This window comes from Chelonia mydas, chromosome 2 (genome assembly GCF_015237465.2).
Source record: "Chelonia mydas isolate rCheMyd1 chromosome 2, rCheMyd1.pri.v2, whole genome shotgun sequence".
Taxonomy (NCBI): Eukaryota; Metazoa; Chordata; order Testudines; family Cheloniidae; genus Chelonia; species Chelonia mydas.
In genome coordinates, this window is record NC_057850.1 from 76,901,021 (window position 1) to 76,927,232 (window position 26,212).

The 26,212-nt window shown below is 39.1% G+C and overlaps 1 protein-coding gene across 2 annotated transcripts in view; it reads left to right on the forward strand.

Annotated features, from left to right (window-relative positions):
- Window positions 1–26,212, forward strand: part of CDH2 (cadherin 2) — a 178,533-nt gene that overhangs the window by 125,107 nt on the left and 27,214 nt on the right. For both annotated transcript variants that reach the window (XM_037892713.2, XM_043539697.1), the window contains exons 4-14: window positions 562–708; window positions 1,911–2,066; window positions 4,053–4,197; window positions 5,939–6,111; window positions 11,772–11,909; window positions 12,679–12,864; window positions 14,564–14,820; window positions 16,462–16,604; window positions 18,403–18,636; window positions 19,006–19,239; window positions 22,989–23,128. In XM_037892713.2, the coding sequence (XP_037748641.1) occupies window positions 562–708; window positions 1,911–2,066; window positions 4,053–4,197; window positions 5,939–6,111; window positions 11,772–11,909; window positions 12,679–12,864; window positions 14,564–14,820; window positions 16,462–16,604; window positions 18,403–18,636; window positions 19,006–19,239; window positions 22,989–23,128 (1,953 nt within the window). The remainder of the gene's footprint in view (window positions 1–561; window positions 709–1,910; window positions 2,067–4,052; window positions 4,198–5,938; window positions 6,112–11,771; window positions 11,910–12,678; window positions 12,865–14,563; window positions 14,821–16,461; window positions 16,605–18,402; window positions 18,637–19,005; window positions 19,240–22,988; window positions 23,129–26,212) is intronic.

Consider the following 26,212-nt stretch of genomic DNA (forward strand, 5'->3'; position numbering starts at 1 on the left):
GTGCAAAGTGGGTCATCTACAACATCCATCATGGGTGACATAGGTTTAAAATAATTACAGCATTAATTCTATGGGATTTAATAAGGTCATAAATATTTCAGACATTCCTTACCAGTATGTATTAAACTTCTCTTGGAACTCAAATTATATTTTAGCACACCCAGATCTAAATTTAATATACAGTTTCACATTACCTGAACTGTAGTTCCAATTAATGAGATTATATACATATAAAGGCATCCTATTAAAATTCTGCACAATATTAACTACTATCCAACTGGAATATAGAAAGTGCAAAGTAGTTTACACAGCAGTACTGGGTAATAAATTGCTTATAACTCCATTTGACCTCCAAGTGGCATGCTGAAAAATGAAGGAATTGCTACTATTTCATAGGAAAAATGTAAGAATGTTGCTTATTTCCATTTTGTACTGTGAACCCAATAAATAGCTTCATAAACATGGAATGAAGTGTGTGTCTCAGGCAGTCATGTAATGGTATGAAAACCATTCTCCAAAATACACATTTTTACCAATTCTCATTCTAATGTCTGTTTTAAGGACGAAAAGAAAATTGAAGAAATAGTATTTCCACGGCAACAATATAAGCACAGCAGTCATCTGCAGAGACAAAAGAGAGACTGGGTCATCCCTCCAATCAACTTACCAGAAAACTCCAGAGGGCCTTTTCCTCAGGAATTAGTTAGGGTAAGGTAATTAACCACCAAGAAGGCAGAGGTGTGATTTCAGAATTCCTTGGAAGTCAACTTCGCATAGTCTTTCTGCTTATCAAAGATTAAAGGACCAAATTCAGCTGTTAGATCTATACATAAGATACTGGGGCAAATTCTGTGGTCTGCCAAGCACTCTTTGTTTTTCTTACATTGAATTACAGTGAATTTAAATCAGACAGCAACTGCCCTAAAGTAGGGGGAACTTCGGCTGGTGCAAAAGGTGGCATTTGTGACTCAGCCAACTCTGCTGCATCCTGCACTGGAACCTCCCCACTTGTGTGTTTGTGTATGTGTTTGTTGGGAGAGGTGGGGGAAGAGATAGGCCTCTCAGAGGAGGGGAACAAGGGGAAGGAACGTGGCTGATTGAGGTTACACAGTGCCTGCTGTGCAAGAATGCACAGCAAGTAGGTGTCTATTACCAGGCATTCCTGCACAAGAGGCTGGGGGGAGGTGTTCCATGAGTGTTGCCTGCACAGTCAGTTTACCAAAAGGTGGGGGGAGGGAGGGGGGTGTGGACAGGGTAACAGATGTGAACATGGCTCTACCCTGTCTATGCACTTGCAAGTGACTTTCTTAAAGGTATAGCAAAGGCTACCAGTGAACATACTATAAAATCAATTTCTACTTTATTTGTTAGCCAAGAACTCAGTTCAAAGTTCAGTATTTCCCCTGCAGTAACCATGCAATCACAAGCACCTAAATGGTTGCAATACTACAAGTATTATAAAAGAAATGCAGAATGCTGAACACGGGTCTTGAAAGGTAAATGAAAGAGACTGTCTTACAGTATGTTTTAATGTTCACAAATCTTGTGTACTGTTTTAGGAGCTAAGCAGTAAATTTAAGGATAAAAGTATTTAATTATTTTTAGTAATATAATTCATCCTATTGTGGAAAAAGTAGAGATTTATAAGAAGGGTCACGTTACATGAAAATTTTTCTGAAAAATTCAATGACTGATTTTCTGACAATGTATGATAATATTGAAAAGCCCAAACATTGTATTAGTGTTCATGCCTCTGCCATTGTTTTCTTGTAAATATAATTTCAGCCTAAATATATTAATATATTTAATATTATTAATATTAAAATGAATGCTAAGCTACTGTTCTTCACTCTCAGTTCCAATTTCTTGTTCTGTTTAACTAACATAAACCTCATCTTCTCGACACTTAGATTAGGTCTGATCGTGATAAAAGTCTTTCACTGAGGTACAGTGTTACTGGACCAGGAGCTGACCAACCTCCAACTGGAATCTTCATTATCAATCCCATCTCAGGTCAACTGTCAGTGACGAAACCTTTAGATCGGGAGCAGATAGCTTCATTTCATGTAAGATTTTAATTTACCATAAACCAGATGATCAAATCAAAGATAAACATCTGCTTCAAATTTGATTTCTGCATCTGGCACAGTTTTCTACAAGATGTGAATTAAAGAGTTTATACTGGATTGGAATTAATATTTATTCTACTTATTATTACATAATACAGGGAAGTCCTAGCATGTTGAAACAGCTTAACAAATGTGAGTTAGTATATTTAGATAATTAAAGAAGGCTGAAATGTGAATGCTGTAGTTTATTTTTCTGATTTATACCATTGATTACAAATTCCCCCCTATTGTTTGTTTGACAGAAGTTTATTTTTAATATAACACCCTAACTTGGGCATAATTGTACTGGAATTTCAGCAGCTAAAATTTGAGAAATGGATGGGAAGAAAAACTACCAGGTTTCATTTTCAGGGCAAATCTAAGCATTTTAAGGGAATTATAATTGTAAATTAGGTCTCTCTGTTTATGAAAGCTATGTTCTTTGCTCTAGAAAAATTGCAAAGTAAACCAAATATTCTGCAGCACTAGTAGAAAAAAAATATTTGGTTGCAAAGCAGGAAACCAAGATTTGACCTGAAATGGCCCTCACTTGAAACCATAGGGAAGAGATACAGTTCCTGGAGATAATTTCCAGAGTAGCATAGTTTTAGTGCACAATTTGTTGGCCCATCTGAGGAGCAAGTGTTAATCCTGCTTTCTGTACATAGGATTTAGCAGTTGCTATTCACAGATGGAGTTTGACCATGCTAGGGTGCAGCAGCTCTCGAATTCATGGGATTTTACCAAGAATTTGGATTAACCAAAACAATTTGTTTTAGTTCTTTCCCTTTCAGTTCCAGTTTAAGTATTAGCGACTAAGGAATTTTCGAACAATCCCTAAAACCATTTCCAGAACATGGTAGATTAATCTCACCCCCCGCCTCCTATAACTATGTGTCAAAACTACTTCTGAGCTACATTGACAGGTTTTTACCTCCCAGGTCTCAAATTTAGGATACATCTACACTACAACATTTACAGCAGCACAGATGCACCAAGGCAGCTATGCTGCTGTAATGCTTATGGTGGGGACACTCTAAGCCGACAGGAGAGAGCTCTCCTGTGGGATTAATAACTCCTGCCTCTGTGAGAGGTGATAGCTGTGTCCGACATAACGCTGTCTATATCAGCTTCTTTAAGGTGTCTCAAGTAGGGCACCCAAATATCACTTTGGAAAATTTACGCATAAACTTTAGACTCTTGAATTTTCAGTTGTGTAGTGAGAACAATTTTTGCCATACCCTGCCAGCAAAATAAAATAAAATAGATATACACAATTCGTCTTTTTCTTTTTTAGGCTTTAAATTAAGAATATTATCTCAAGTCCTACCTTTCCTTTGAAATATTCTTACAATACAGTTTCCATAATACCATTTCAGACTTTACAGAAACGAAGCAATATTCGTTCCAGATGGATTACCAACAGAAATTTTCTAATAGTGCAGGATTAGGTATTCCTGGAGACTTTCTACTGGCAATCAGGGTTAAGAAGTACAAAAGCCTATATAACATAAGGTAGTATTATTATTCCAAAAGTAATTTGGAGTCTGTAAATTAGGCCGTGGGGAGTTTAAACCTGCCCCACGGAAATCTGTCCCCTCTGGGTGAACTATTCAGATTTTTTTTCTTTCTCAACCCAAGAAATTTCCAGAAGAAAAAAGGCCTTCAAAAATAGAAGGAAAAAACAAGAAAATCAGTGTCCGTCCTTAAATATAAAGGGCTCAGTTTTGCCCTGAGTTACACTTGTGTTATGCCCATTGAACTCAGTCTACAAAGGCTCCCTCAATAAACTGAAAATTGAAGTCATCAAGATAGGGGAGCAATAAAAGATACTGAAATAGATCTGGCTAAAATGGTTATTGTAAAATTTCCTCTCCTCTGTGCTAATGTCCATGTATGTTCATATGTCTTGCAAACTCACATAATTCCCAATGGCTTTTGCAGCTGAGAGCGCATGCAGTGGATGTAAATGGAAACCAGGTGGAGAATCCTATTGACATTGTCATTAATGTTATTGATATGAATGACAATAGGCCTGAGTTCTTACACCAAGTCTGGAATGGGACAGTCCCTGAAGGATCAAAGCCAGGTAAAATATAGCAGGTTTTCTGTGTGAAAATAGATGTGTGTTTTTTAATTTTGGAGAAATATACTTTTAGAAGTCGTAACGTTTTTGAAAGAAGTAATCAACAAAAATTTCAGGATACTATATTGCCACTACCCTTGATTTTTAATTTACGTTTTTGCAAGTTAAAAATTAATTTAAAAGAAAGACTTCATTACACATGTTAGGGAATGAGTAAGGGACAATGCTGAGAGAAGGAAAATGAGGAAGGACTACTTTATTTGGACAGCACCCACATATTTATATTATGGCAGCACCCATTAAAGATTGGCTTTACCTGAAAAATAAGGGAGGCCAAACAGCTGTTTTGTAACTTTGAAGATTAGCTTGTTGCTAGACAACTGATTAGTGACCTTTTAATACACCTCTTCCTATAAAATATCTCTCTCCCCTGACTAGTTTTGAACAAAAAGAACACTAGGGGATTAAAAATGAAAACTAAAAGAAGTTGAACAGATTTACAATAATGATACCTTATATGGTTGTGGAACACATTTTCCTGTGCTTATCCTGTGGCAATTTGGGGTATTTGTACATTCTGAAGATTTGTATGTGTTGCACTCTAGCAGCCTACTTGACCGTCCTTTTCAAATGAAGCAAGAAATGAGTGATCCAATGTCTAGAAAAGACAATGTCAACATTTTAAAAACAAAAGTTTTACAATAGCTTCCTTGATAGAAAGGAAATGCCATGTAGTATCCTTGGAGAGTCTATATAATTATATATATACATTTTAAGCCCATTCTCTGTGTTATATATAAAATAAATACACCTAATATAGTATGTATTACATAATAGATTATGTGATCTGTATGATACAATTTATTTAGGCCAAGACTGACCAAAAATGAGAGCCTAAAATTAGCATCTATATCTATATACAGATGCCGTCATGCAGTTGACAGTGCACAAGTGCAACAATCCAGTCCAGGCCATTAATTGCAGGATTGGAGCCTATATATAGACCTGGATGTGAATCTCAGTAATTCTGGGGAACTTTGGATTTGGAATCAAACTGTACAATTTAGGACTTTCCCCAGAACTAAAATTATGTATCTGAACCACCCTCAAAGTTGGAATAAGTTCAGATTTACATCTAGATGCAAATTTTGTGTCAGAAGCCATTTTCTTAGCAGTGCAACAAGGAATTTTTAGGACAACTGACATGTCCCTTCAGTTTCTCTCAAGACATATTATGCCAAGTTCAAGTGCCAAGAACCAACATGATCTTAAACAGTCAGGATTGCAAAGGGAAAGAAATAGTATGTAGAAAAGCCCTTGTTTTGATTTTTGCGTTGATTTGCATACACAATTAACGCGTGCGGCACATTTTAAAATTAACCATGTTTTGATTATCAGATGTTTCATGTGGCCCAGCGATTGAGCCTGCTATTTAAACTTTAGAAGCTTCATTGTTAATTAAATGTGTTTATGGCAGAATTGCAGGGTTTGATTGCCTGTGGAGCTTTTTCAGTAATAAGCAAGTTTGATACTTTATAAACACCAGTGTTATCTTCTGTTATGTATCTTAATTGCTTCATTAATCCTGGGACTCAGGCCTACTCAGTTTCCTTTGGGTAAGAGAAAGAATGTGTAATGTTTATCAAAAGAAGTAAATGTTTTGACCATTTTTTGTGCTTGTAAGTGACCTTGTGTAATTCAAGTAAACTGTTTATTTAACACTAATTATGTATTGTGCTTTTAGGAACCTATGTGATGACTGTTACTGCTATTGATGCCGATGATCCCAATGCACTGAATGGGATGCTGAGATACAGAATCTTGTCACAGGCCCCAAGCACCCCCTCACCGAACATGTTTACAATCAACAATGAGACTGGTGACATTATCACAGTGGCAGCTGGACTTGATAGAGAGGTAAGGCGGGCCTGAATTTTATAGGTTGTGTTTTAAATGCTGTCCATTTTTGTGCATATGTAAAATAGCTTGTAGGTAATTTACACATTTTTTTCAAATGTAATTTTTTTCCCCTTGCAGAGCACTACCTAACCAGTACTCCCTTAGAGCTGGCCAGCCCCAAGATTTGAAAACTTGGATTTTGGCAAATATCCTAGGGGTAAAGAGTATTTTCGAGCTTCGTTTTGCATAGAATGTAAAACATCTGGTCTCACTGACATTCATTGGAGTTAGCTCAGAAAGTGGAAGGAGTCTTGGAGAGAAGGAGGAAGGAAGGTGGGGGTCCTGCCGTGGGTATGGTTGGGGGGAGAGGATGAGATGGCCTGGAGGTTACTTCAGTCTAGAAACAGACTCATCCTTCAGTTTCCAGCAAACGTCCTTACTGTATGTTGGATAAAAAGCACTATCCACACCATTTACTGAGCTTAACTAGTTTAAAGGTTTAATAAGAAAATTTTAGGACAATATTTTACCACCTTAATTAAGCATAAAACATAAGTAAAGCAGATGAGCAGGATAGTGTTGTGATGAATTACCCAGTCCTTGGGCACAGGTAGGCTCTTTCTGTCTTTATTAAATCCATGCTGGTCCAATCTGGTGTATGTCCTGTGTTGCTTCACTCACTCACTCAGTCACTCACTCACTCTCACTCACTCTCTCACACACACACACCCCGCCTCTGTTAAACACACATTTTTATACTTTGTCTCATTTATAAACATTCCATTCTAAATATATTTTCCAATACATTTTTACTTTATTCTGCTACAACTCTAATCCATGCTGTATTTTTTATTTTATTTTATTTTTTAAACCATTGCTTTTATGTATTCATTATTTTTTACAACAGTTGTCTTATTACTTACCTGCTTCTTGTAGCCTTGGAGTGGTTGGCTAGTTCTGTCCAGTCATTATCTATTTTTCCTAGTCTGTCTTGCTAGGGGGATTAGGGCCTGGCTGATAAATTAGTCATTGTTTGCCCTGTCATCTACACAGACCAAGAATCCACTGTCAATGAGACAAAAACTGACTTTCTGATTATTTTTTTACAGCCTTTGAAAGCTGTATCAATAAGAGACATACAGAAAGCATAAAAGTTCCCTTTTGCACTTTCTTATAAAAATATATATTTACTTCTTTAACATTATTTAATATATATTTATTTAACACAGTTCATTTTACATTTCTTTGCACATAACACAAAACTTTTTGTGAACTGTCTTGTGACCTGTATTTTAGTGTTAATTAATTTACACAACCGTGATATAATTGCTCACCCTTCACAGACACGCTTGCCAGCTTGCATTTGTTGAATTAAAAATCACACAGAGTGAATGCTGTGGTAAAACAGTGCTGACAAGGACACCCGGAGCTAGCTATGACTCAGGGGTAGCAGTAGTTCCTCAGGAGAGAGCTCCATCCTCCTCCTCCACAGCTCCTCCGGAGAAGTGGGGGTTGGGAAATAGAGCCATTCTTCTGGCTTGTGATCAGGATCTAACCTTCCTTCGATCTGTGGACCACACTAGTGACATGTAGGATAAATCTTCTGGCAGTCAGATTGATGGATGATTCGTTGAGGATTGCTAATGTCATCATACAATATAGGGGTGAGCAAACTTTTGGGCCTGAGGGCCACATCAGGGTTCTGAAACTGTATGGAGGGCTGGGGTGTAGTGTATTAAATAGTTTCCTGTAGGAATGTACTACTTACGGTGTACTACTTACAGCTACCAGTCCTGGTGCTCCGTAAGTAGCACATTCCTACGGGGAGCAATTTAATACACTACACCCCGGCAGAGCCACGCTGCCCAGCAGGACCTCGTAGGCCTGCCGCCAGAGCACTGGCAGCACGGCAAGCTGAGGCTGCAGGAGAGGAGCTGGGGGCTAGCCTCCCTGTTCAGGAGCTCAAGGGCTGGGCAGGATGGTCCCGTGGGCCGGATGTGGCCCGCGGGCCGTAGTTTGCCCACCTCTGATGTAGCAGAATTAATAAATGTTATCTGATCTAAACTTTTTTAGCAAAATAAATGGAAAAAATATTACTACTTTTACATTTTGAAAGCATAATTAAAATGAGTATATCAGGATTAATAATGAATAGGGGGAATGGTATTCTTAGTCAGTAGTTCTGAGCCCAGGACTGGTATCCAAGAAGTTCTGAATTCTTCTAATTCTGGCTCTAACAATAATTCCTCCATGTGGTGTTGGAAAAGTCACTTAAATTCACTTGATGTTGCCCCTTTAAACTAAAAGAAAGGTTTGGGTTTTCATCTATCCCTGGTTTTGGAACTCTGGTATCTTCTTTGACATGTGTACTTTCAGAAGGACTTACAGTCTGTATGAATGAGATATGTCTTCTGCTACATAGCAACTAGCAGTGCCTGATTTACCACAGAAGAAATCAGCTGCCACATCAGGACTTCCCTGTAGACCCTCAAACTAACAGTCAAAGAGGCCTTCCATCCCAGTAGTTTGCCATTAATTCTACTCACTGATCGCTTTACTGATGTCCTAGTGAATAATTGTTTGTAAAAGATGTTGGAAAAACATGTCATCTTTTGACATCTTTGTTAAAGGTTGTTGTATTAAAGTGCCTGAGAAATTTTCATTTAAAATACTAAACTAGACAAAAATAAGATAAAGGCATTTTTAATCCATAACAGACTAAAAGAACATCAGTATATTTCCAGCTGATGGGAGCCAATGGTATGCACATTTGGAAATTTAGGAGCAAATTGTGGCTGCTCTAAAACAACTGCCCTGGAGTGGAGAGGATATAGAGCAGGAATTGGTAACCTTTGGCACGCGGCCTGTCAGGGAAAGCCGCTAGCGGGCCGGGCCGGTTTGTTTACCTGCAGCGTCTGCAGGTTTGGCCGATCGCAGCTTCCACTGGCCGCGGTTCTCATTCACTAGCGGCGGCCAGCACATCCCTTGGCCCCGTACTCATTCGCTAGCCAGATGCTCTAACCCGGATTGGGGAAGTGCATACTTCACTGTTACAGAAGCTGCCAGTGAGCATCCTGAAGGTGCTAGGCAGCACCTGGATAATGTTTTATCATTTCATGTCTACCCTGGCTTGGGTAGAACATTGGACATATACCTGTTCTTTGCAAAAATCTAAAACTATATGGGCCAGATCCTTTAGCCCTGTTTACAGAGTAGTAAGGGGCACGTTAGCTCTAGGTAGCTTGGTGAACCAGCTGAATATCAAGCTGACTAACCAGCTGACTCATGGTATGGAGTGTTGGGCCTGGTGTGTAAAAGGAGAAATGAGGGAACCCACACTCACTTCCCAGGTGAAAGTTAACTACTGCCTCTCGGAGAGGTGGATTACCTACATTATTGGAAAAACCCCAGTGTGAGAACTGTTTGCACTATACCAGCACTGCTGTCACACCGGAGTTGTGCCACTGTAGTGTAGACATAACCAATTGTTCTTGCCTTGCGACTGAGGTTAGCTAGGTGGAGTGCTCTTTTCTCTTACCGCCTGCCTGGGGTGGGAGTGGAAAGATTTCACCCAGTGGGAATGTCTTCTCTCCCTACCTGACAGTTCATTTTCAGGGGTGTTGCTGTGAAGTTCCTATAGAGGCTGAAGCATGCTGGGCTGTTCCTTTATTGTGCATGCCCAACGCCTCCCAACAATCTCATTCCAAGTAGTTCATCTTTCATACATGAGGGTCAGACTACACAGAATATTTAGATTGCACGCTCATTGGGGTGGGACCATATGTTTGCTTGATATGTGGGGTGCACGTCAAAAATAAATAAGATGATGATTCTGGGGAAAAGGAAGACTTGGGTAGCCATGTAATCCTAGCAGAATTCTCTAGCGCTTCAGGACTTGTGACTTCAGAGCCAAGACGGGTCACAGAGCTCCTGCTATCTTTCTGCCACAGAAGAATCGGGGCCCAGGATTTGGCCTGATATTTTTATGTTACATTTATTGTTTTACAATATGCAGTGCACAGTTGTTCCATAACATAAATGTAACAAATGTATTCCTTTGATTCTTTCATCACTACGTGCCTTGTTTATGTGTCATGAACAAACCCTTAAGAGGATTTCTTCTTGAAGCACGATGAGTTTTATATATAAACAGTATTGTTTTATAAAGAATGACTTGCCCCCACTGTCCAGATCCCAGTACAGAAAAGGATGGAAGTACATGCTTAAGGGACTTAAACATACACTTTTGTGCTTCCCTAAATAGGGATGGTTTCATGAATTTTGGACCCTGGATCTTTTGCATGTGAAAGTCGTGTGCATACATTTGTAAGTGTACACGCTCTTAAAAACTTAGGCCAATATGTATATGATAATATCAATCCAAGATTTGAAAGCAAATGAGAAATTTTCACTGAATGGACCCATGTTAGTTTTCTTAAAAGTAATTATTTTGGGGGGAGGGGTTAAATCAAAGATTTCTGTCTTGTAACTTATCTTGTGAAATAATCAGTTGCATACCTCCAATTTACAAGCAATCAGAATGTGTGGGGGAGAGGATGTGGTTTCATAGGAAATAAAAAAACTGAGCTTTTCTTTAAGTATCCTTATTTTGACAGAAAAAAATTTCTTTAGCTGTCTCAATAAACCACGCATGAAAGTAACATTTCAAAGTAATAACAAATGCTCGTGTCATTGCCAGAATTCTGCTGGAGGAAGAACTGAGTTTCATAGTATCATCCCACCAAGCTAGGGAGTGCTAAAGCTGAAGTTTAATTGGTAAACGAAGTGTAAAAAAACCCCAAAACTTTATTTACATTTCACAATAGAAATGTACAGAAAATCTTCATAATTATTTTTTTAAAATCTTATAAATATTGTAGTAAGATCTAGCTGGTTTTGAGATCTAATCTGTCAGGCAATTCTTTTTCATAGACCTAACACTGAGCCTCAGAAAGACCTGGCATACTTCCAGCAATGATTTAAGAATACAGATTCTCTGTACTGTGTGCTGTTTTTAACAATGCATAAAGCAACTGGCACTGGCAAATTGGGAGAAGGAAGGGACTATCTTGTTTGGAATGTTTAACATTTATAGAAATAATCAGGGATGGAGGGGAGGGGGTGTTCCAGTCACTTTACTAGTTTCTGTTAGCCTTGACAGCTCCAGTTTCCATAGTGATATCAAGAAGTTGCAGCTACATTCTAATACTTAGGCTTCACTACAATAAAGCCTTGGCGGTTGTAGTCGTTTGGCCAGAAATACTCCCTGGCTCAGATTTCGTAAAACCCTTTTGGATTTACTACTTATTTAGGTAGAACTACTATACTTTTTTTCCATTTAAAAACGAAACAAAAAGATTGGTCAAAATTCCACCTCTGTGGTAATAACAGTAACTTGTATAAAGTTCTTTCATTATCCATAGTAAGAGCATATCATGCAAGCCTCCCCAATCGCAAGTGAAAAATGAAAAATGCAGGCAGTCTAATATATTTAGATGCAAATCACTGCTGTACTTCTGGTGATGTAAACTTTGCTTCAGTCATTTCAACTGATGTTAACTGGAATAAACAGTATGATAGGCTCTTTGCGTAATAAAGCACAATTTATGGAACACCTGCTGTCCTACTGGAATGTTGTTTTTGTCTATAACTTATGTTGGTGTCATTTTGTGTTTTAGAAAGTACAGCAGTATACATTAATAATTCAAGCTACGGACATGGAAGGAAACCCAACATATGGTCTTTCAAACACAGCAACTGCTGTCATCACAGTGACAGATGTCAATGACAATCCTCCAGAGTTCACTGCTATGACTGTAAGTACAGTACAGAAGTAAAGGAAGGGTATGAATGTTTATGACCATTATTAAGGAATTTTTCACATTATATATAGATAGATAGATAGATAGATGAATTGAAAATATTTGTTACTTATCTAATAGCCTGCTGTGTTGCAATGATTTAACTGAGAGGAGAATCTGTCCCTTAGGATATACCATACTTAATCCAAAACACAGAATTTAGCTAAGGAATCAACCCTCTAGTTTTCTAGGTGGTTTCAGATAGGTTTTAGTTTGCTAGCTCACATTACTGTTTGATAATGGTAGACTGCTAGGTGGTGGTCTCCTTTTATTAAAGTATTTGTCAGATTTTTTTTTTCTTTCAAATAAATGGATCGCAGAGAATTTTGATTAAATTGGCTAAAGCAAGACATCAGGAATCCTCATAGGTTTTCAATCCTCAGGTGGTATAAATTGTCATAGCTCCATTGAGGACAATTGACACCAGCTGAGGCTCTGCCTCCTAGTGTACAGTTGAACTAAGATGAACACCAGTTTCTGTGCTCTGATGAGTATTTCATGGGGCTATTTTCACTGATATATAAGAACATAAGAACGGCCATACTGGGTCAGACCAAAGGTCCATCTAACCCAGGATCCTGTGTTCTGGCAGTGGCCAATGCCAGATGCCCCAGAGGGAATGAATAGAATAGGTATTCATCAAGTGATCCGTTCCCTGATGCCCATTCCGAACTTCTGCAAACAGAGTGTCAAATATGTAAAAATATATGCTTTTTTGTTGTAGTTCTATGGTGAGGTACCTGAAAATAGAGTGGATGTCATAGTAGCTAATCTAACTGTAACTGATAAGGATCAGCCACACACTCCTGCCTGGAACGCAATGTACCGAATGACTGGTGGAGATCCTACAGGTCGATTTACTATTCTGACTGATCCAAATAGTAATGATGGGTTGGTAACTGTTGTGAAGGTAAGTGATTCCCACAACTCATTGAATTATGCAGAGACAGATAAGTGGGAGAGCACTGAGAATAAATATCTCCCTGCTGTTTAATCCTGAGGCCAGTGTGAGATTTGAAATTAAAATTAATGTGCTTGTTCTGAAAGTAACTTGTTCACCTTTTGAATGGTCCTCCTACTTACATTATCATGAACAATCTAAAATACCAGTTCTGAAAATCAGGTTAGCTAGTTTTTAAATGGCAGATTAGAAAACCTTTATTTGCCAGAAATAAAAATTAGCCTGTGAAAAAGCCATTTGCCTATCAGTGGATCAGAACTAGCATTAACGGCTGTCTGTTGGAGTAGTAAGCAAACTGCTTTCTACCTTTTGGTCAGCATTGGTCTTCCAGGCCTAGGAATGCCTTTCCCCACAAGTATGATGCCAGAATGTTTCTATTAAATAAATAGCCAATCAGGATGATATCAGAGGGGAAGGAAAGTGGTGTTAGTGATGGTAGGAGGCTACGCTTCAACAGGCTTCTAAAGGATGATGCTATTTTTAAAACCTCATTCAAAAGCCTTGTATGGAGCAGGTTCTTCATCTTCATTCACCAGCTAAAAAAGTCCTGGACTGAAGGGATGACTTGTTTTCTAAGTTATGATAAAAAGGCAGTACTACAATTTGAATCTGTCAAGAAGTAGTCCCCTTTCCTCTCATCTGTCTGATAAGTGTCCGGACTCTTAGTTTGTCTGGTTCATTTTTGGATCCATCCACTCAAGTGGGTGACAGGATATGAAATCCAGCACTCAGGCTTGAAATGCCTGTATTCCAGTCTGGGATATGGTGGAATTATTATTATTTATTTATCCTTTCAGTACCTTGTGGGGTGGGGGGGCTAGCGGGGGAATCTGTGGCTTTATAAAGCACTCTAGGCTACATTGCATGCTTGTTTTTTTTTTCCCCCATAAGTCCCATAATTGGCGTTTCTTGAGAGATACCTGTTATGTTTGATTCTGCTGACAAGACACACTTGACTGCCTGTGTGCCTTGTATTTAGGCACATATAAGTCCATTTCAGATCTATTGACAGTTAGAAACTTGAAACCTCTGAAAGAGCAAACAAAATGATACTCAGATCCAACCAGTATAAAGAGAATCAAATGAAATTCCCAAGGGCATAATCTGCTTGAAATACTTCAAACTAAATTATTTCTTTAAACTGACAGAAGAGAAGCAAAAAGTAAATCGAGATAAATAAATGACATTCTGAGGAAACCCCCCAGAAAAGTTGTAAGCACTGATGAGGACTAATTTGGTTCAAGGACTCTTGAGGGGGCAGAAGTTGGCAGGAGATCACCAGCCACAGTGAAAAAGCAACATGCTTCTTGGGGTACAAGGAGTGGCTGAATCGACTAAGCCGGGGTCAGATTTGCTATCATTGCCCCTTAAATCCCTTTGCCTATGGATGTTCCTAGCTGCCCTTGGCACTAGAAGAGCTGCTGCAGAAATTGTCCTGAAGTGCTGCAGAATTCTGTATTCCAGAAAAACATATAGAAACTTTATAGGTACTGGTTTTGCCATAGTTCTCTTTTGTTTAGGCTCTGTGTTCATCTAGCTCAATATAAGCATTATAAAAACAGAAGAACTTTTTAAAGTAATTTTTTGTTTGCATGCCAGTCACGACTATGAACAACTGCTAATATTTTCCCCCTTTTGTTTTTGCCAGCCAATTGACTTTGAGACCAATAGGATGTTTGTACTTACTGTAGCTGCGGAAAATCAAGTGCCTTTGGCCAAGGGAATTCAGCATCCTCCTCAATCAACAGCAACTGTGTCCATTACCGTCATTGATGTGAATGAGAGTCCATATTTTGTCCCAAACCCTAAGCTTATACGGCAAGAAGAAGGGCTTCTTGCTGGTAAAATGTTAACTACTTTCACCGCTCAGGACCCAGATCGCTACATGCAGCAAACTGCTCTAAGGTATGGTGTAAAGCACGTTCCTATTTTATCCCATGCTGGTAATCTCAAAACTGGGCCTAATCCCCCAGCCCTCTGCACAGGCTCTGAAGGCTAGAAACAGAGTACAGAATGCTGTATTTCTCTTTTGGGCTGGCCATGAAGTGAAGAGCCCATGTACGATTTCTCGGTTTACTACAGCACCCCAGATGGGAATTATGGGTGGGCTCTCAGAATGGTGTTGCAAATAAGTCTGTATCTAGTACAGATCTGCAGGTACAGCAAACTATGGCATCTTCTTCTGCTCATAGGACTCAAATTCATCAAGGTACCTAAACACATACAGAACTTTAAGCATATGGGCTGTCCCAGTGAATTGAGTGAGGCTTAAGTTTATGCTCATGCTAACGTATCTTGCTGATCAGGGTCGTAGGCTATGATTGCTGTGGCTCAACTTTATGGTTGCTCTGCATCAGATCAGGATTCATTATCCCATCCCCAACAACTGTGGAATTCATGCAGGCAAAAGAATCTTTAATTTGTTCTTTCCTTGTAAAATGAAAGATTTTACGTTTATACGTCATATAATTTTATGCTTTCTGTATTATTTAGGGCTGCTCTACACTAGAAAATTATATCAACCCAACTATGTTGCTCAGAGTGTGAAAAATCCACACCTCTAAGCGATGTAGTTAAGATGACCTAAGTTCCCTGTAGAGCTAGGTCAACACAAGAATCCTTCCATCAACTAACTACTGCCTCTTGGGGAGGTGGATTTACTAGAGTGACTGGAGAAATAAGCAGCTATGCCACTGTAGCATTTTAAATGTAGACATAGCCCTAGTTAATTAGCTATTATTGCTGATATTTGCTCATTTTGGGCCATAAAAGTGATATATAGGTCTATAATTTTGTAGCCTAGTACTGTTGTTTTTATTTTAAATATCACATGAGCTAAGATAGTTTGTAATTTATTTAAACTAATAATTGATACAATGACAACTTCTTATAAGGAAGGGTGGTTTTGAATGACCCTATTCCTTCAGATCAGAATCGAAGAGTACAGTAAAACTAGTTGGATACACCAAGGCATCCATAGAAAACCAATGATTTATTGTCATCAACTGGGACTAAAAACTAAAAGGAGCCTAAGATAATAGGGTCACTTCTGTCAAATCAGAATATGTCTATCATCTCCTCCCTCTCTGTGTACATGTACGCACACATGGTTAACAGAATTGAGAAGGCCGCATAAATGGCTCTCATGCTGAAAATCAAGTAGGAGTTCTTATTAAAATACTTTAATCATGGTTGAATGTGAAATCTGCATTCTTGTGGTGAATAAGTCATATGCAACTTAAGAAAATTGTGCATTTTACTAATTTATGACATGTATGTTCACTTTTCAGACAGTTGTATATAACTTATGTAAAATAGAGTTATATAACAGCTTACTTACATAGAAAGGCTTTTAAAAACTTTCTTTATTAAAACAGTACGTGTATCCAAAAAAACTCAAGAATGCAAGCTAATAAACTGAACCTCATAAAATACCAGAGGTACCAGATATATGCGTTTTCAGAATATGAGTTGAAATATAGTTATGTTTCATTTTTAAAAAGCTTATTGGAAGATAAATTACATTTCTTATCGTCAAATATGCAGGTACTCAAAGCTTTCAGATCCTGCAAACTGGCTAAAAATTGACCCAGTTAGTGGACAGATAACTACAATTGCAGTTTTGGACAGAGAGTCACAATATGTGGAAAATAACATGTATAATGCGACTTTCCTTGCCTCTGACAGTGGTATGTATTCACATTTATATATATTCAGAAAGTTTTAATTGACATTATATCGTACTAGCACAGAAAGAAAAAAGGAAGAATAAATCAGTTTTCACCATGGCAGAAGGTACTAAGATTGGAGTTAATATATTGATCAAGTATCTGGAAAATGGGTTAATCTGTGAGGTTGCAAATTTTGTAAATGCAACAAAATTATTTAGGACAGTCAAGTCCAGCACAGGCTGCGAGGAACTGCAGGAGGCTCTAATCAAGCTTGGTGAATGGGCAACATAATAGCAGATGAAATTCAGTGTTAAAAATGCAAAGTAATGCATGTTGGAATGAAAAAGCGCACTATATCCTTCTAGTTCTAAACTAACTGCAATATCTTGGGGAAAAGGCCAGGCCATCATTGTGGATTCCCCAGTGAAGACCTCTCCTCTATGTTAATATGTTAAGCTGCAGTTAAAGAAGCAAACAACATTTTAGGATGCACAAGGAATGGGATATGGGGTCTAATATGGGAGATATTACAGTTCCATTAATCAATGATATGCCCTCATCTGGGATACTGTGTTACTTACTAGTCATCTCATCTCCAAAACAGATTTTGCAGATTTAGGCGTATAAATTCAGTGTGTGGAAAAAAATCACATATGAAGAGAAAATGTAAAGAGATGACTAAGAGGTGACATCATAAAAGTATTTAAAACAGTAAAAAGTATAGGGAAGGTAGATCAGAAAGTTCTGTTTTCCTTATTTCATAACATCAGCACAGAGGGGCATTTAATGAAATTGAAAAGTGGCAAGTTTCACACAATGGGTAATTATACTGTGGAACTTGTTACCATGGGTTGTCGTTGTAGGTAGAATTTAACAAGATTTAAAGAAGTATTAGACACTATATAGATAAGAATATCCAGAGTTAGAAAAGTAAATACTAAAAAAAATGAGTTTTGGAAGGGATGTAAATCCTCATGCTTAGGGGCTTAAGTCAATCTAATTTGGGGGTCAGGTGGGGAGGTCTTGAGGGTGGGATGATCTCAGATCTGCCTACTGAACGGTCGTTCGCCTCTTTCTCTGAAGCATCTGGTGTTGGCCACTGTTGGAGATAGCTTAATGGACTGGATGAACTACTGTTCTGGTCCAGTATGGCAATTCCTTTGTTCCTGTATTCACCAGCTAAGGCCCTAATCCTGCAGACACTTGTGCCTTCAAAGACCATTCCCTGTGAAAACAGTGAGACTACTCATGTTCAGGTTTGCAGCCTCGAGGCCAGGCGCCAGATTTTATTTATAAATCCAGAGCCCTAAAATAGAGGTATGTGGAAGTGCACTGCCCCAGCATGAGCTCCCGGAGGCATTTGCTTTGATGACAGGCCAAAGCAGCCCCTGCTTTATGCTTTCAGAGAATGCAAAGGGTACACATCGATTTCAGTCCTGTTCAGTTGGCTCCACTCTTGTTCTCAGGGAACACTGACACTGCTATCAATGCTAGGCTCAAGCAGTTCTTGGGCAGGCCCCGTCACAGTCTAGCTCGAACTGTTCACAGTTATTTCAAAAGCACGTGTAAGGTTTATTATTGGGTGACATTCTGACATAAAACATTATAAAACAGTTTGGTACATTTTGAGTAATGTAGAGGTAGAAGAAGCATGTTTTGTTGTTGTCGGTGATTTAATTATCCTTTCAAATCAAATTTCAGTTTACATTGTCACTGAACACACGTACATGGGTAGCTGAAATATGCTTGCATGAACTATTGTGAATAGGTTTCTAATGGGAAGCAGAATCAAGATACCAATTTTTGTTTCTTTAAGGAATTCCTCCTATGAGTGGGACTGGCACTCTTCAGATATATTTGCTTGACATTAATGATAATGCACCCCAAGTACATCCTCAGGAGGCTACAACCTGTGAAACGCTACAGCCCAATGCAACTAACATCACAGCAACAGACCGTGATATTGATCCGAATGCAGGACCGTTTGCCTTTGAACTGCCAGAAACTCCTCCTAGTATTAAGAGGAATTGGACCGTCATTCGTATTAGTGGTAAAATTAATTTACACAACGGAAACTTTAATGTTTTTAAATGAACTACTGACTGCATTTTGTTTTGTTTCATTTTGTCTGGCAATGGGTACTTCCCTAGATGCCTGGATTGTTTAGATTAATGTGAAGGAAATGTTATCAAATGCCATTAAAGTGAGCTCCCTTGAGAATGAGAGAAAGATATTTTAAAAGTTAGATTTAGAAACTAACGTTCACACTAATAAGTCTGTGGCACCTTATGTGGCATCCAGTACATCCAGTAACAAAAGGTTAATATAGAGTTCAGAAACCTGTAAATTTTCCATCATTGTTTAACATTCACATAAGCAGTAAATTCTATTTTTACACCTAATGTATTTTCTCATATAGGTGATCATGCCCAACTTTCGTTAAGGATCAGATTCCTTGAGGCTGGTATCTATGATGTTCCTATAATAATCACTGATTCTGGAAATCCTCCCAAGTCCAGCACATCTATTCTGAAGGTGAAGGTTTGTCAGTGTGACATAAACGGAGACTGTACTGATGTAGATCGGATTGTTGGTGCAGGACTGGGCACAGGTGCCATCATTGCAATTCTGCTCTGTATCATCATCTTGCTCAGTAAGTACATGGGTCTTTCGAAAATTAGTTCTTTCAGCTCTTCTCATAGTATTTCACAAGAGCAAACCTAAACAGGTAACGTGAGGTTTCTTCAAAAAGATTTTTACATGTATGGTAATAGTATACCTACCCTTCAGCCATCCAAGTGCTGATACATAGATTCCAAGGCCAGAAGGGACCGTTGTGATCATCCGGTCTGACCTCCTGTATAACGCAGGCCATAGAACTTCCCCAAAGTAATTCCTAGAATAGATCTCTCTGCCATGAGCAGGACCAGACAAAAATCTTGCCTCCTAAAGAATTGCCCGTATTCAACTTTATAGCTTTGATGCAATGTTAAGATTTTCTGGTGATAATTACTAATACAATATTAGGAATATGAGAGCCAGATGGCAGCTGGCCCTTGTGTGGGCACTTCAAGATTGGGGATTAAGGAGCTTCCCTTTTGTGCTTACCACACTCTGTGCTCATAGGAGTGCAGAGATTCCTCCCTCCAGGCACATTGCAGGGCACGCATTGCCTCATGTGGCTGGAGAAGAGGCGAGGCCAGGGCCCTCAGAGACCCAGTCTTTCTCCCAGGCTGCTGCAGATGTAACTGCACACCATCCCCAACAGGGGTCAGTGCCTGTAAGGCACAATTTGGCTTTGTTATCTCAAACCCAGTGGAATTAAGTAAAGAAATTTATGATTTGGGAAGATGGTACATCACAGTCCCTCCTACAAGGCCTGACAAGCAGCTAGTCACGCAAGAGCAGAGGTATGTGTTTGTCTAAGCGCTGCATAAAGCCCAAAGTGGTATTCTATTTTGTGTCTAGTGCATTTGATGAGGGAAATGACTAAACACCGTGACCCTCTGTCCAGTGTAGTAAAATTAGATACTGTAGCTCTCTTATATATATGTTTAGCTTATCTCTGATTGCAGTGGAAACACAAGAAAGGGATTCACCTGTTAAGAGTACTCAGCGCACCAATCCAGAATATACAGAATGATGGAGTGGAGTCCTAAAGAAGAATAAACTTTCCATGCCTGGCAAAGATTTGCATAGTAGCAGTTTGTCCAGGAAAAGCAAGCTGTGCACGGAGATGATACATTAAACATGTTTCCATGTTGCTGAGCCATTCTTAAAATGTTAGCCATTGATTTAGTGAAGTGCTATCATAATTACCAAATCAGTTACAAATGTTCTTCAGGCGGTTACATGGCAGATGAATTGAGATTTCTTGCCACCAGGATGCTTTTTTAGTTCTAATTTGAAATGTACATTCTGTACTAGGAACGAAGTCACCCAGCTCCTGCTACAAGAATTACCTCTTTATACTACTTTTTAAACAACTTTAGCTTATAAACTAACAAAATAACTAAAGTTTGAGAATTGTCAAGATTGAAACAAAAAACCACAGCTTTCCTTTCCAGTCACTCTTTTTTTTTACCTCTAAACCCAAGCCTAAACTTAGGCCTCATTCACGCAAACTGATCTGTTCAGGTGGACCCTGCACCATGCATTCACATGGCTTAGACTTCTGGATCAAAGTCAAAGACTGTAACTCTTCATATGATGTGCCATGCACTGTTGTGGCACTGTATAAATTAATAATATACAACTTCAGAGCTCAGTTTCTCTCTGAGAGAGATTCACTGGTGAATCATCTCATTGCAAAACTCAGTCTAAATCATTCTCGCCCGCAGTGTGCATCCTACTTTGCAGACTTGGCTATGCAACAGGTTTGTGACCCTGTATTGTTGGAATGAGCGATTGGTGTTCAAGTCATTGCTTAATTGGAGCTAGGTCTAAGCATTTCTGAGTTTGAGGTTTCAGAGTAGCAGCCGTGTTAGTCTGTATTCGCAAAAAGAAAAGGAGGACTTGTGGCACCTTAGAGACTAACAAATTTATTTGAGCATAAGCTTTCGTGAGCGACAGCTCACTTCATCGGGTGCATTCAGTGAGCTGTAGCTCATGAAAGCTTATGCTCAAATAAATTTGTAAGTCTCTAAGGTGCCACAAGTACTCCTGTTCTTTTTGAGTTTAAGGTGTTCATTTTGATGAGAAATGCAGATGTTACAGAGAATATCACCCAAACTAGAACTAACATTCTGTTAAATACTTCTGAACTGAAACACCAGTGTCACAATAAGAAATCTAAAAGATTGTACAACAATGAATTATTAATTTCCAAATCACAGGGAAGCGGCTTGGTCTAGTGGCTAGGGTACAGGATTGGGAGTCAGGTGACCTAGGTTCTCTTAATGGCTCAGTCCCGCTGATCTTGGGGAAATCACTTAACCTGTTCGTTAGTTTCCCCATCTTTGTAAAAGTTCTTTGAGATCTATAGATGAAAAGCATTATGTGAAGTCCAACTAATATTAGTAGAGTTGGACAGCCGTGCAGTTGGGGGCAGTGTAGTAAGCTCCACCTTGTGCTGGAGTTAGCAAACGGTGGTTGCACTTGCGGCACACACAGAGGCTCTGGGAGGAATTCTTCCTCATTCAGACGGAATAATTCCTAGCACCGTTCCTGGAGTGATGCAATTCTGTAATGCCCCCAATGCAGGGCTGTGCCTTAAAGGCACAACTGAGTCTACCTATACAAAAAACACAAAAGCACTGGAGCCCATAGGGAGATACTATTTTATGTCCTAAGTTCTGAACTGTGTTACATCAGAGTAACTGCACTGAAGTGAGGGGAAATAATTTGGAGATAGACTAACATAGCTGAGAGCTGAATTTAACTCTTATGGTGTTTTTTATGTAAAATAAATATAGTCTGTTTCAGAACATTTCCACTGATCCTTCAGTAGTGAATTGCCTCCTTGAGAGAGACCAGAGATCATCCAACACTTTGAGAGGATACCTAGGACTTCAGCCCACGAGTCATCAGCAGTGTGCAGCCATCTTTGTCACATGATTTTACATAAACTATTTTTTTTTTAATTTTGAGAGAACAATTCTCAACTTCAGAAAACAAAACTACGCAAATTGCCCTTACAAATAAGAATAGAAAAGTCAAAGTTCCTTTGTTTTCTGAAACATCCCAACTTTTGAGTGCTTAACTTTGCAGTCTTAACAATAGTCTTTTAACACAGTTTCTTTGTACGATAATTAATATAATATGGAAATCCTATTTCTGGGCTCTGCTGCATCCCTTTTACGATACTAATTCAGCTAGCAGAGGGGCCAGAAAGATGGCTTAAATCATCTTCCAGCAAATACTACATGCATAGGGAACTTCTCCAGGTCACACAGGGCTGGTTGATCACTTACACACTGCCCTCACCCCACACAGCCCCAAGAGGAGAGGTGTTCTGACAGAGGGAAGGAGGTGGGTTGAAGGGAAGTGAAGTCTGGCCAGAGCACTCTGATCTCTGGCTATTCTGGGCTGTGGAAGTGACCCACCTGTGGCCACTCAAAGCCACCATAAAGTAGACTAGCCCCTAGGTTTAAATCAACCTCTGACTTAAAACTAATTTTGCCCCCTTTTCTTTGGTGGTACTTCCAGAAGGGTGCATCTCAGAGTCAGGTCATTATATATGTCTCAGATCCTGGATAATTAGAGTCTGGATTGTGAGACGTGGTGTTTTTCAGCTACCAAAATAATTCAGTTAAATCTCTTACTTAAATCACCCCCTTGAATATTAAAGCAGAATTCTACCCCATGACATGGTTTTAATATGTATTTTCATAAGGTGTAAATATAGTATAATGTGGAGAGTAGTAATGTTTTTGTTTCTGGTCTTCCCCCTTTCCAATCTAGTTCTAGTTTTGATGTTTGTAGTATGGATGAAACGCCGTGATAAGGAGCGTCAGGCCAAACAGCTGTTGATTGATCCAGAAGATGACGTAAGGGACAATATTCTGAAATATGATGAAGAAGGTGGTGGAGAAGAAGACCAGGTGAGAAATGTGGTTAGTGCTTCTAATATGTAGGTTTAGATCTGAAGGTGTAATAAATCTTCTTTTCCATTACCACATTGTATAACATAGCCAGTTCTTGCAATGAATTATACACATGCTGAGTAATAGATAGAATCCTGAAAGCAGGCACTGTTTTCCAGTGAGGTCTCATCAGTTTTACAGGTGTCCAACTCCTGCCTTTTGCATGAAATGTAAAACCAGTATCTTGTCCACTTATAGGTATTAAGCTTCCCTTCGCATTCTGGTGAAATTCCAACTTAGGTAATTACATTTAAAAGAAAATTAAAATACCCTTCATTTCAATTTTTAAATGTTATTCTTCACTACCTCTCTAAAATACTGTTGTGTAGAGTCACTGATGCAGAATGGCTAATGCATTCCACTCTGAACGTCACCGTATTTCAGTGGTAAATGAATGCTTCCTATATTTTAAAGTCAGTAAAACTCTTTGAGGTTCTTGTGGATGAAAGGTCCTTTGTAAATACTAGCTAATCAGAGATTGGCCAATGCTGGAGCAGCAGATTAGAAACCCTTTACATTTCAATTGAGTATCAAGGAAGAGGATGATGGGTGTTCCATGCCCAAAGGAGAATGCTGCCCTATGATATGTTTACAAGTTGGCACTATATGCATCCATCCTCTCCTCCACCTCTGGAAGCACCATCATTGGAATACCAGGATGCTGGGACAGGTAGACATATCTCTGGTGAATGTGCTGTTTTTAACGATGGGGTAGAGTCAGCCAAGCAGTGTGAGATCACGTACTGCAGGCAGCCACCGTGAACAAAAACTGCATACCCTCCATAAATGGAGCCTTCTTACCAGTGCTGAATACTGAACACCTGGTAGAAGAAGGAGCTGCAAATGATAACAGCTGGGAAGAGAGGGAGAATCTGCTTGTCTCCCATAGAGTCAAGGTGCACAGCTGCAAACAAGAAGGCTGAGGGGTATTTTTATAAAATTGAGGACTTTTGGCCATGACTCCAGGGACACCTCCTGAAGATAAACCTTGGGGTGATTGTTGAGAACCAGTGTTCTAATTAATACCTCCTGGGGCTCAGTACACAAAGCCCTGTCACTGCAAAGTTCCATTGAGTAGTGTTAGGTTCTTAACCAAAATGTACACTCAACTACTGAGGGGTTATTTTTCAGGGGAGCGGGGAAAGGAAGGGATCCAATAAGACATTTTACCATGTAAAAACTAGAGTTCCGTCTGAGTTTAACTGGGTAATAGGCATTCGTAGTTCTCTTTTTGTACAGTATAATGCAAAATTTAGATATCTGAAATGCATGTTTGAAAGGGCCCAACAAGTTCCCTGCAAGTAGCAGTCATATCTGCCACAGGCACTGGGCATAGCAAGGTATTGCAGATGTAGACTTACCTATACAACATTCTAAACGATAGACGTTAGCCATTAGCCCTTTCTTATGTATGTGCCTTTGCCATAAATGACATCTGAGAGCTTTCTTCTGGTAGCGTCTATATTTCCAGCACTTTCAGAATAGCAATTGAAATTGCAGTTGTAGTCTCTTTTCAAAATAAGGCCTCCTGGAGAAAACTGCAGCCCTTTTAGTACGATCAAGGTCAATCCAGTGTGAAATTAAACCAAGGAAAAATTGTATTGTTACCCCACATCCACAAGCGAGCAGTGAAGGACGGAGAGAATGCTTTTTATCAATATTAACATTAGGCTAAAAATGTCAGGATTGACTGAGCAAAAAACTTAGGTGGAAAGCAATAATATGACTCCAGAACACTGAGGAATCAAACAAAACCTTGTCTTCCGCAGCAGAATAAGGTGCCATGTTCAAAGCTTCTGTCACAGCTCAATGAAAGCACTGCATATTTTGACAGCAACAGATATTTCCCCAACCAATGGCTTTTTAACACTTTATTTATTTTTTCGTCCCAGTCATTTAAAAATTGTTTAAGCTGTATACTTTTTTGAACAGCTAGTTAATGATGTGTGTGACATTTTGTTATTTTTCCCTCGCATACCTTGGGGCCCTTGAATTACATGTGGTTCGTCTTAGTGCTCAGATATGGAGATCAGTGCCATAGAAATGTCAATTAATTAATTAAATAGTTGTTGTAGTGCAATCTGAAATTGAATTACTGTGAGATGTTCTTTCTTACCAGTCATGCAGTCTTTTTTTTTTTTTTTCCTGAGCTGCTGTTACAAACTTTGCAAAATTCCTGAAAGACGTATGTCATCTTCTCTCTTATGGTCTTCCTACAAGGAATCAAAATGGAGTTTTCAATAACCAGTGGCATGACCGGCTGCCTTTGGATGTTGTATCCAGTTACTGCTCTCATTCACAAGTCATGTGAATGAATACCTTATGCTGTTTGATGTTTGAGATTTTTAGAATGGTATTTGATGGGATGGGATGTGACTGGCAGTATTTGAATACAAACCAAACATTGGTTCTTTCTCTAGTTAATAGTAATCTCTTTCAGATTAGCATTGAGGGCAGCATCATGTTATTTTCAGTTTTACATCTTGTACATAATAGTGATGGTTCTGTGGCAATATTTCATCGTTCTGGTTTTTAAAAGAGAGGCAGCCATAGCCTGTATTACAAACTCTGCTTGTATTGCACTTCTTCCCTGTGTCCCAGCACTGGCGAAGGGCATGATTTCTGTCCCTTCAGCGCTGATTTATCCTGTGGTAGGCAGAGGGCTAGAGATGAGTGTGAAGGTTACCATGGCCAGCACATCAACAGATACATCCTTCTGATGTCAGACAATATCATCACTATATCATAGGCAAATAAATTTAGATTAGCGAGAGAGACTTCCCGGCATAAAGAGGTGATGTTCCGTTTAAGATGGGTAGAAAGAGTCCCCTAAGTACTGAAGACAGCTGTTGACTCGCAGGGTGTGGGGGGGAGGGGAGGGAGTTGTTTATTTTCCAGTGTTTGTTAATACAGTCAATGGAGTACAAGACAACAAGCCAGATTGTCAGCTGGTGTAAATTGGCATAGTTCTGTTGACTTGAAAAGCTGAGGATCTAGCCCAACATTTTTATAGGGAAAGAAAATCGTTGCAATCTGAATATT